The sequence below is a fragment of the Salmo trutta genome, chromosome 16 (genome assembly GCF_901001165.1).
Source record: "Salmo trutta chromosome 16, fSalTru1.1, whole genome shotgun sequence".
NCBI lineage: Eukaryota > Metazoa > Chordata > Actinopteri > Salmoniformes > Salmonidae > Salmo > Salmo trutta.
In genome coordinates, this window is record NC_042972.1 from 29164401 (window position 1) to 29177142 (window position 12742).

General features: G+C 41.0%; 1 protein-coding gene across 4 annotated transcripts in view; it reads right to left on the reverse strand.

Moving 5' to 3' along the window:
* Nucleotides 1-10055: 10055 nt before the first annotated feature.
* Nucleotides 10056-12742, reverse strand: part of LOC115150497 (uncharacterized) — a 78221-nt gene continuing 75534 nt past the window's right edge. For all 4 annotated transcript variants that reach the window (XM_029693862.1, XM_029693861.1, XM_029693860.1 and 1 more), the window contains 3 exons: nt 12304-12406; nt 11986-12035; nt 10056-11675 (listed from right to left, as the gene is read on the reverse strand). In XM_029693862.1, the coding sequence (XP_029549722.1) occupies nt 11648-11675; nt 11986-12035; nt 12304-12406 (181 nt within the window). In that variant the 3' untranslated portion in view covers nt 10056-11647. The remainder of the gene's footprint in view (nt 11676-11985; nt 12036-12303; nt 12407-12742) is intronic.

A 12742-nucleotide genomic window follows, 5' to 3' on the forward strand; every position in this document is an offset into this window, starting at 1 on the left:
ATTGGTCCATCACGCTGTACTCTTGCTGCTCCTTCCTCTTCCGCCGCTTGGTCCTGGTTTGGTGGGTAATTCTGTAACGGCTGTCTGAGGAAGAAGTGGACCAAAATGCGGCGGAGTTAGGGTTCGTCATATTTAATTTCACGAACACTATGCAATTTACAAAAACAACAAAAACTGACAGCCAACACAGTCCTGTCAGGTGCAACCACAATGACAAGAACAATTACCCACGAAACACAAAGGAAACGTAGGCAACTTATGTGTGACTCCCAATCAACCACAACCCTCTACAGCTGTGCCTGATTGGAAGTCACACGGCCAAAATCAATGAAACAATAAAAAACACACACTCCCTTCTGCCACGTCCTGACCCAACTACCCCCTCTACTGGTCAGGACGTGACAGCCTTGAATCGAGTATAGAAGTGAATTAGCTCGTCTGGTAGGCTCATGTCACTGGGCAGCTCGCGGCTGTGCTTCCCTTCGTAGTCTGTAATAGTTTGCAAGCCCTGCCACATCTGACGAGCGTCAGAGCCTGTATTTATGCTTTGCCTGTTTGTTGGTTCATCTGAGGGCATAGCGGTTTGATTGAGTTCTAGTGTGATTGAGGCAAAAAGAATAGCTAACGCATTAGTCAACTTTTGGCTAATGGTACATCGACTGGCTAAATCTAGTCAAATTAATTTACTTCTGTTGAGACGGTACAAAACATTTCCATACATAGGCGATCTGCTGGGCCACCTCAATCTCCTTCACCCTTACAGGGCACTCCAGGAACTTGGGATCATGGTCCCCACTACAATTGCAAAACCGTTGACCTTCTACACGCCGTCCTTCAGTATACTCTGACTACACACACTTGAAACATGGCCAAATCCTTTAAAATGTTTACACTTCTGTGATTTGTGTATGAAAGCTCTTACAGCATATCTTAAATAACCTAGCTTTACATGCGTAGGTACAGTAGGTGCTCTCTATTGAGAAATGACGGACTATTCCTTTTCTCTATTCACCTAGTGGGTCAGGCGCCAGGTACCAACTACAAATGGAATTCTCTTCAGGTATTCAACCTGAACATCCATCGTCACCCCTGAGATGATGGGGTGACGAGGTGATGGTCTCTCTCCTCTGAAGTTCAAAGCGCGATACTTCTGTTGTCTGGATTTAAATTATATATAATTTTTTTACCTTTATTTTACTTGGCAAGGCAGTTAACCTCTCTAGGGGAGATGGGACGAAATCATCCCACACTATTCAACAGCCAGTGACAAATCAGAGCGCCAAATTTAAAACCACAAAATGTCATAATTCAAAGTTCTTTGATGGTCTCTCTCCTCTGAAGTTCAAAGCGCGATACTTCTGTTGTCTGGATTTAAATTATATATAATTTTTTTACCTTTATTTTACTTGGCAAGGCAGTTAACCTCTCTAGGGGAGATGGGACGAAATCGTCCCACACTATTCAACTGCCAGTGACAAATCAGAGCGCCAAATTTAAAACCACAAAATGTCATAATTCAAAGTTCTCAAACATAGGACTATTTTACACCATTTTATAGATACACTTCTCCTGAATCGAACCACGTTGTCCGATTTCCAAAAGGCTTTACATCGAAAGCAAAACATTAGATTATGTTTGGAGAGTACATAGACACAAAAAACCACACAGCCATTTCCAAGCAACTAGCATGCATCTCAAATACCCAAAACACAGCTAAATGCAGCACTAACCTTTGATCTTCATCAGATGACACTCCTAGGACATTATGTTATACAATACATGCATGTTTTGTTCAATCAAGTTCATATTTATATAAAAAAACAGCTTTTTACATTAGCATGTGATGTTCAGAACTAGCATACCCACCGAAAACTTCCGGTGAATTTACTAAATTAACAATTATTTTAAGAATTATAGATACAGAATTTCTTTATGCAATCGCTATGTCCGATTTTAAAATAGCTTTTTGGCGAAAGCACATTTTGCAATATTCTGAGTACATATCTCGGCCATCACGGCTAGCTAATTTGACACCCACCAAGTTTGGGACAACCTAAACTCAGAATTAGACGCTTCCACTTCACAATAACGGCTCAGCCGCGAAGTGGTAGGTCACAAAAGCTCACAGAATGGGACCACTGAGTGTTGTAGTGCGTAAGTTCCAAACTGTCACTGGAAGCAACATCAGCACAGGACCTGTTTGTCGGGAGCTTCATGAAATGGGTTTCCATGGCCGAGCAGCTGCACACAAGCCGAAGATCACCATGCACAATTTCAAGCGTCGGCTGGACTGGTGTAAAGCTCGCCGCCATTGGACTCTGGAGCAGTGGAAACGCGTTCTCTTAAGTGATGAATTACGCTTCACCGTCTGACAGATTAATCTGAGTTTGGCGGATGCCTTAGGACAACGCTACCTTCCCCAATGCATAGTGACAACTAAAGTTTGGTGGAGGAATAATGGTCTGGGGCTGTTTTTCATGATTTGGGCTAGGCCCCGTAGTTCCAGTGAAGGTACATCTTATCGCTAGAGTATACAATGACATTCTAGACAATTTGTGGCAACAGTTTGGGGAAGGCCCTTTCCTGTTTCAGCATGACAATGCTCCCGCGCACAAAGCGAGGTCCACACAGAAATGGTTTGTTGAGATCGGTGTGGAAGAACTTGACTGGCCTGCAGAGAGCCCTGACCTCGACCCCATCGAACACCTTTGGGATGAATTGCAACGCCGACTGTGAGCCAGGCCTAATCGCCCAACATCAGTGCCCGAACTCACTAATGCTCTTGTGGCTGAATGGAAGCAAGTCCCCGCAGAAATGTTCCAATATCTAGTGGAAAGCCTTCCCAGAAGAGTGGAGGCTGTTATAGCAGCAAATGGGGGGACCAACTCCATATTAATGCCCATGATTTTGGAATGAGATGTTCGACAAGCAGGTGTCCACATACTTTTGGTCATGTAGTGTATGATCACATTTGATGAGAGAACAGTGTGTGTAGCCTGAGGCAAGGAACAGAGCACAAGCTTTTTTTGCGTCTTTCTCAAATCATCAATAGCCTATAGTCGCACCATGCAGCTCAGATATGTTTGGATTTCAAAGACATTCTAAGGTTTGTATCATTCACAAGTAAAGTTGCCAAATAACTCTAAATCTAGCGTATAGGACCTGTTTCAAATGATCACTTTTACGCTCAACAAAGCCACTTCATATGCGTACTCGCTCCAGAATGGGAACAAATATTTAAAAGTTCAATTTATATTCTTCTTACTATAGAATATAAAATAATGGCACAGGACTGATTAGTATATCTTCTCTGTTAAATTAACAAACCTTCAGCAAATGGCATGGCGCATAGCCAAATAACATGCAGTAGGGCAACTCATATTCTGTTCTTCTGAAATACATGTTCTTCATATCATAATGTTTCTTTAGACCTGCCTAAAATAAATCATGGATTTATTGTGATGGTGTATATTAAATGTATATATTTTTTTACCTTTTACAATGTAGACGTTCCGAAGACGTATCAGTGGCCTAGAGATGCTATACATGTTTATATTAATTAACGGTCAATTGCCATGAGACCGGCAATCTTTTCCATGACAATAACTGGCTGACAAAATTTCATGACCTCCACCGCCCTACCCATGAAACCTCTTTACCTATCGCTCCACAAAATCGCTGGCTTTTTATAGGTCTCAGAGCAAGTGAAGTTACTAACTGAACACTACTAGTGCACACCACTAGCTAGCTGGCCATTTCATATCGACAACAGGTTCATAGACTGTTTCAGAATCAGATTGTCTCCCTTGGCTACTGCGAGTTACCGTCAATCTGCTCAGCATTCTCAATGTCTTGTTATTCATGTGCCTCAAAAGTACAGTATGATGTCTTACTCTCTGTGATGTGTTTGTTTTTCCTAGGGATGGTTCATGCCTTAGCTGGTGGTGATAACACCCTTCCTTGAACCGTGGAACCCACCAGGAGTGCTGAGGACATATCAGTGGACTGGCTTAAATCCAGTCTAGAATGTGCAGAATCTGAAAAGTGTACATTTTTATGATGGACATAAAGACCATAGCAAATGCACACTTCCACTTCCTGGTAGCTTCCACTGTGAATATTAAACAGACAGCCACTGGTCGAATGCCATGGTTATATGGAAGGAGACATCACATCCAATGTTCCCTCACAAAAATAAATTGGCACTGAGCAAATTTCAGGTCTGCTGAATTTCAGGTCTGCTGCAAACTGGAATGTTGTGAAAATTCTGTGCAACTTCCAGCATGCATTTACTGTGAACACTGAGGCTGTACCCGCTTTAAGTTGTTCTGGCCATTAAAAAAAATCAAGTCGCACCGCGTTATTTTTACCTTATGGACAAATTCATGTTGTTACTCCTATGAGCAGAGAAAGTGAAATATTCCTTGATGATAAAAAAAGATCCAAGCCACTAATAATAACAATGCCTATAGATACACTTTCCTACTCATTCATTACTGCTACAGGGATTGTTGTAGCACTGAGTGGAAATAAGAAGAAAGTGCATTTTATGGCTTATAAAAGTGTTGAATACTAAGTGTTGACAGTGCTGAGTAAGAACTTAAACATGAACTCAGTCATAAAAACAGCATCTCTTTGCTGTACTTGTTGACAGCTTTTCTTTAGTCATGGTTTTTCACAATATCTACTTTGATGTAGCTTTCTTTTATGCCTGCTACATTACTGCAGACATGGTTATCTGAGCCATCCGATTGGCCAGCAGTAAGCCTATAGTGCACTTCATTTGCTCTCTGGGGGCACTGGGAAGGCAAATTTTGGACCTTCAGACACATGCAATGGTCCAAAATGGCAACAGTTTGCCTACCCGGCGCACAGGGCAGCTGAATCGGTTGCACCTACTGCCAACAGCCTAAGACAAATGAAAATAGGAACACAAGGCTTTATCTTTGAAGTTTTTACAGAAATGTTTGGCAATCGACTAGGAATGCCTTGCGATCGACTGGTTGATGACCACCGCTCTAGAAAGTTGAATGAAGTATAATCTCATGCTTCTCTCAGTGGGCAGATATTTCTGCGTGGCAGTCCCGGGGCGCTGCGCACCAGTCTCGGGCGGGACGCAGCTTAGAGGGAACATTGATCAAGTCCTGTGTCTTCAGCCCTCTGTTGTACTTCCTGTTCACTCACTACTGTTTGGCTTTGCACGTCCCCAACTCCATCATCAAGTTTGCTGACGACACCACGTTTGTAGGCCTGATAACCAACAATGACGAGTCAGCCCATAGGGAGGAGGTGAAGTGAACTGGCATTGTGGTGTCAGGACAACAATCTCTCCGGGTTGTTGATTTTTGAAAACAAAGGAGTTGATTGTTGACTTCATGCCCCGATCCACATCAACAGGACTGCAGTAGAGTCAGCAGTTTTAAGTTCCTTTGTGTCCACATCACTGAGAACTTGACATGGAGCAACACACCACCACTCTTGTCAAGAGGGCGCAACAGCGTCTCTATTTCCTAATGCCTCGATCACATCTATAGCGCCATTGCGTTTAGATAGTGTAGGGCGTCATTGTAAATAAGAATATGTTCTTAACTGACTTGCCTAGTTAAATAAAGGTTAAATAAAACATTTTAAAATTGTGCTGACGTTGCTTCCAGAGGCAGGTTGGAACTCGGTTGTGAGTGTTGCAATTGAGGACAGACGATTTTTACGTGCTTCAGCACTTGGTGGTCCCATTCTGTAAGCTTGTGTGCCCTACTGTACCACTTTGCGGCTGAGCCATTGTTGCTCCTAGACGTTTCCACTTCACAATAACAGCAGTTACAGTTGACCGGGGCAGCTCTAGCTGGGCAGAAATTTGAAGAACTGACTTGTTGGAAAGGTTGCATCCTATGATGGTGCCACGTTGAAAGTTACTGAGCTCTTCAGTAAGGCCATTCTACTGCCAATGTTTCCTTCGGAGATTGGATGGTTGTGTGTCTGATTTTATACACCTGTCAGCAACGGGTGTGGCTGAAATAGCCAAATCCACTCATCTGAAAGGGTGCCTACCTACTTTTGGCCATGTAGTGTACATTAATGTCCAATGGAACGCTGCGTTTGCAGTATTGCGTTGCAGTGCGTTCTGTGTGGTGCAAACCTTTTGGATTTATCAAATGTATGCATTCAATTGTATGCTAGACGGCTTGATAGAAATGGTAGCAGAAGGTGAATGTTGAACGTTTGTTGCACACATCCAGATAATACTGTGTACCATTTTGCGCAATGCCGCTGATCAAGGGGCTGAAGAAATTCGGCATGCCACCCTGAAGCCTGGTCTCAAAACTAGACGTAGCATAGTAAATATAAATCCGGGACACTCAAATGAGTATGATATGTTACTTTTGGTTACAGATATACACTCATCCACACGCACACAAATATGTACAGTACCAGTCAAAAGTTTGGACAGACCTACTCATTCAAGGGTTTATCTTTATTTTTACTATTTTCTACATTGTAGAATAATAGTGAAGACATCAACACTATGAAATAACACATATGGAATCATGTAGTAAACAAAAAAGTGTTAAACAAATCGAAATATATTTTAGATTATTCAAAGTAGCCACCCTTTTCCTTGATGACAGCTTTGCACACTCTTAAGAATTCTCTAAACCAGCTTCATGAGGTACTGTAGTCACCTGGAATGCATTTCAATTAACAGGTGTGCCTTGTTAAAAGTGAATTTGTAGAATTTCTTTCCTTAATTCGTTTGAGCCAATCAGTTGTGTTGTGACAAGGTAGGGTTGGTATACTGAAGATTGCCCCATTTTGTAAAAGACCATATTAAGGCAGCGTTGAAGGTCCCCAAGAACACAGTGGCCTCCATCATTCTTAAATGGAAAAAGTTTGAAACCACCAAGACTCTTCCTAGAGCTAGCCGACCGTCCAAACTGAGCAATCGGGGGAGAAGGGCGTTGCTCAGGGAGGTGACCAAGAACCTGATGGTAACTCTGACAGAACTCAGAGCTCTAGAGTTCCTCTGTGGAGATGGGAGAACCTTCCAGAAGGACATCTCTGTAGCACTCCACCAATTTGGCCTTTATGGTAGAGTGGCCAGACAAAAGCCACTCCTCAGTAAAAGTCACATGACAGTCTGCTTGGAGTTTGCCAAAAGGCACCTAAAGACTCTCAGAACATGAGAAATAAGATTCTCTGGTCTGATGAAACCAAGATTGAACGACCTTTTTGGCCTGAATGCCATGCGTCACGTCTGGGAAAAAAACCTGGCACCATCCCTACAGTGAAGCATGGTGGTGGCAGCATCATACTCTGGGGATGTTTTTCAGCGGCAGGGATTGGTAGACTAGTCCGGAGCAAAGTACATAGAGGTCCTTGATGAAAACCTGCTCCAGAGTGCTCAGGACCTCAGATTGGGGTGACGGTTCAGTTTCCAACAGGACAACGACCCTAAGAACACAGCCACCACCACGCAGGAATGGCTTCGGGACAAGCCTCTGAATATCCTTGAGTGGCCCAGCCAGAGCTTGGGCTTAAACCCGATCGAACATCTCTGGAGAGACCAGAAATTAGCTGTACAGCAATGCTCCCCATCCAACCTGACATAGCTTGAGAGGATCTACAGAGAAAAATCAGAGAAACTTCCCAAATACAGGTGTGCCAAGCTTGTATTCAAAACCTAGAAAACTCTAGGCTGCCAAAGGTGATTCAACAAAGTACTGAGTAAAGGGTCTAAATACTTATGTAAATGTGATTATTTCAGATATGGGGTATTGTGTGTACATTGAAGAGTGAAAAAAAACATCATTTAACCAATTTTAGAATAAGGCTGTAACTCAACAAAATGTGGGAAAAGTCATGGGGTCTGAATACTTTCTGAAGGCACAAAAAATTTGATATCAGTTTGAAATTTTGAACACATTTGCAGAAATGTCGAAAAACCTGTTTTTGCTATGTCATTATGTGATTATTTATTTAACTAGGCAAGTCAGTTAAGAACAAATTGTTATTTACAATGACAGCCTACCAGGGAACAGTGGGTTAACTGCCTTGTTCTGGGGCAGAACGACAGATTTTTACCTTGTCAGCTCAGGGATTCGATCCAGCAACCTTTCGGTTACTGCCCAACGCTCTAACCACTAGGCTACCTATCGCCCCAATCCTCTATTGTGTGTAGATTGATGAGGGAATTTAAAAAAAACAATTTTAGAATAAGGCTGTAACGTTACAAAATGTGGGAAAAGTCAAGGGGTGTGTATACTTTCCGAATGTACTGTATATGGATTGTTTGGGGATTTGCCAGTTCTTGGGGGAAGCCTGGCTTCCCTTGGCATCCATGAATACACGCCACTATATAAAGTTCATTTCTTTGCCACATTTTTAGCAGTTATACTTTAGTCCCTTATTGCAAATAGGATGGATGTTTTGGAATATTTATATTCTGTACAGGCTTCCTTCTTTTCACTCTGTCAATTAGGTTACTATTGTGAAGTAACTGCAATGTTGTTGATCCATCCACAGTTTTCTCCTATTACAGCCACCAAACTCTAACTGTTTTACTATTGGCCTCATGGTGAAATCCCTGAGCGGTTCCCTTCCACTCCGGCTACTGAGTTAGGAAGGAGGCATGTATCTTTGTAGTGACTGGGTGTATTGATACATCATCCAAAGGGTAATTAATAACTTCACTATGCTCAAAGGGATTATTTTTATTTTTTTAACCAATCTACCAATACTAACAGCCCTTTGCGAGGCATTGGAAAAGCTCCCTTGCCTTTGTGGTTGAATCTGTGTTAGAAATGTACTGCTCGACTGAGGGACCTTACAGATAATTGTATGTGTGGGGTACAGAGATGAGGTAGTCATTCAAAATCACGTTAAACACTATTATTGCACACAGAGTGAGTCCATACAACTTATTATGTGACTTGTTAACTAAATATTTACTCTTTATTTAGGCTTGCCATAACAAAGGGCTTGAATACTTGTTGACTGAAGACATTTCAGCTTTTCATTTTAAATGAATTTGTAAACATTTCTAAAAACATAATTCCACTTTGACATAAGGTGTAGGCCAGTGACACAAATTTTACATTCAGGCTGTAACATCAAAATGTGGACAAAGTCAAGGTGTGTGTGTGTGAATACTTCCTGATGGTACTGTGACAATAATGCCCTTATTTGCTGTATACTTTGGAAGTAGACCTATTGGAATTAGGTTAAGGCAGATTCTATAGGAAATAGCAATGGCAAACTTGATCTAATGTACTTGGAGGTGTTGGTAGAATGTTTAAAACCTTTTCAGTGACGTGCTGTATTTGACATTTACTGAAGAAAAAAAACAATTGCAAAATGTTGTGGACCTGTAAACAAATCATTTGAATTGAATTATATTTAGTTTACTTTGTCCCTAAACTAAATATGCTGCATAATGTGTAATTTAGTTTCCTTCCAAATTTGTAAAGAATTGTCCACTAATTTCCGATGCTCCCTGACTGTCTAGCTTTCATTTTGTGGATTATTAGCGAGCTGGTCACAGTCAAACTGTATGAATGTAGGTCCATTATAATTTCTACTGTTTCGATCTGGCTTTCAGCATTTCAAAGTATATTGAGTTTGTCCCCCCCCCCAAAAATATAAAGTATTGTGCTGTCAAACATACAGGGGCCTCATGTTTGACATAGCTAGTTAGGGGGGTGGCTTATTCACTGCTATGCTAGCAGGCTAGTCTATTATTTTAGTTAGCTAGGTTCCCGCGCTTGCCATGCCAGGTGTGCCTAACGGTGGCATGTCTTTTTTTTTTGCCTAGTGTCATGTGACTAACCCTGCATTTCCAGTTAGCTACTAGGTCGGAGAGGAGGGGGACACCTTGACAAAGGCAATTTTACAGAAAAGGTATTTTTGATGCTGCAAGTTGACTTACCAGGTTCTTGCGGTCCAGGTTCACTTCTCAGGGCTGCAGATTGGTTCTGTAGTTACCGCTGATCGTTATCATGATAGTAAGACTGCAACAGTTATAAAATACTCATATGTATGATAGATAAGACCACAAATCATTTTTTGGGTGCAAAAACTGTATATTTGACTGCCACGATGCACACTGATTTTATGATCATCTTACTTTTCAGATTTTAATTGAATTCAGTGCAATTGAAAGACATTCTACTCAGTCATAAAACATAAGTTGAATTGAATCTGACAGTCACACTTCCAGGTACCAAAGAATATATCCTGTTTACTACTTCAATTAAAATTCACACATTTTATTGGAATTTGAGGCATTCCTTCAATTCTGAATTGAGCACAACCCTGCTAGAAAGGATGAATGGATGCACAATTGTAATGTGTTAAAAAAATATTTGACTGCTGTAAAAAAAAAAAGATTCACATCAAAACAAATGTAAAACACAAAGCAGCGTAGTAACACAAGGGCAAGTAAAATGTCTTAAGTGCAAACAAAAATATATGATGTCGCAAAATGGAATGGAATGCATCAACAATATGACATAAAATAAAAATGGCAACAGATAAATACTTTTTTTGTATTAGTTAGAAATTAATAACTGGTAACACTCCATGACACACTTTTGAACCTCACTGGTCAGTATCTGTAATCTGTATCATCAGAGTGACTTTGATAATTGGCTGAATTTCACATGGATAATGCATGGATGGCAGTACTGTTTATATCATTGGTACAGTATATACTATAGAAGTCTCTGTGATAACATAAGGCAAAGTAAAATCGATGCTCTTTTAATAAGGGAGGTTCCTGACTAGACACTGAGTAAAGGATTTGGGTTAAAGTGTACTGTTCACCGGACGTGCTACCATGTCCCGGACCTGATTTTTCTCTCTCGCTCGCTCTCTCTGAATACGCAAGGACTCATACTATACTTAAAATGTTACTTCCTCATTATCCTTCTATTAGTATTAACATACTTAACAATATTCCACAGCAAACATTCCATAATACATAATGGGATTCCCTGATATATCTTCCAAAATGATTGTTACTTTGGTATTATCAAATAACTTGTAAGCAATCTGATACCGTATACTGACAACGCATGCTGGTCCCTATTCACTTCCTGGATCAGGCAAGAGTCTCTTTACCTTGATAATATGAACTCCTTCTTTACTGATATTACTTAAACAAGATAAATGCATGTAGCTATCGTTCATTAGTACATTAACCTTTAACGTACATAACCTTCATATGATCTTCAAATATCCCTAACAAGTTATTAATGTAAACTTCAAAAGTAACCTTCATAAACAGGTATAACCCTCATCAGTTCTTAAAGTATGCAGGTATAACCTTCAACCTTTTCATAAGTATATACACATTTTGACCTTCATAACTATTACTTAATAACTATTAATACTAGGTATAAACTTCAGCTTAAACTATATAATACAGACTTTCTCCTGGTTCAATCCAGGTTCTGACCAATTGAGCCCTGTCTTTAGTGATAATATTGATATGTGGATATTTAGAGATAGACATTAACAGGCAGACAGGTGATAGGACAGGGAAGGCTGCAGCAGTGGTAGGTAGGTGGGGGAAGGCATCAGCGTGAGTTAGGCTGTAGAGGTGAACTTTAACCCTGTGGTATAACAGGTATGACAGCTGCAGACAGATCCACTATTCAGCTTCCTCTTTCAAGTCAAACCTGGGGGAGAGGAGGATTAAATAGTTGATCTCCAATGAGAAGATGCAAACATAATAACAGTACAAATGTACAAATTTCGGTCAACCAACCTTAAGGGCTAAATTAAATCCGGAGCGCGGAAGATCTGCGTAATAGCGTGATTTATATTTAAAGGTCATTTCTGATTGAGCCGACATATGCAGTGTTTACCGTGACTGCAGTCTCCACAAACGTGGAAACATTGCCTTTCAATTTCTATTTCAGATCTTCCCCATTCCGAATTGAATCTAGGCACTTGTCACTCACTTTCTGTTTTATGGCTACTACTCACCATTCTGTGACCCCTGAGGCCAGGTCAATCTGAGCCAGCTCTATCTGCACCTGAAAAAGACAGTTTGGTGTTAATATGTATTAGTATACACCATTCTAAACAAGTGGTATTTACATAATACTGTCATGATATTGCTTGAGTGGAACAGAAGCATCATCTGCACCAGGTGAGAAAGGTGAGCATTGCTTGTAAAAAGTAGACACCCATGTTCACTCCAAAATTACCCAGCTGATATAGTACAGTATGATCAGTATAGTACAGTATGATGAGTATAGTATAGCCATAATAGCAGAAGCAGTAATCCAAGTCCAGGCTGACCTGTCCAATGAGATCGCTGCTCCTGAAGGAGGCTTTGCTGTTCTTCACCGACACACTCAGATGCCTGCGCCTGGCCTCCTCCACAGACAGCTCAAACTCAAACCTACACAGAGAGACAGGAGGAAAATACAGTTACATTCTGCCGCCACAGGTTCAAATGACTCTGTTGAGTTGTGCACACACAATCATTGTGGGGACCTAAAATTGATTTGCATTCAAAATCCTATTTTCCCTAAACATGACCCCTAATCATAAAATAGCCTTTGTCCTCGTGGGGACCTGGGAAATGTCCCCACGCGAGAGAATCTTCCTTGGTTTACTATCCTTTTGGGGATTTCCAGTACCCACGAGGATCAACACACACACACACACCAGGGTTACCGTTAGCTGGTAATTAACGGCTTTTGGCAGATAAAATAAATGAAAAGCCAATTAATAA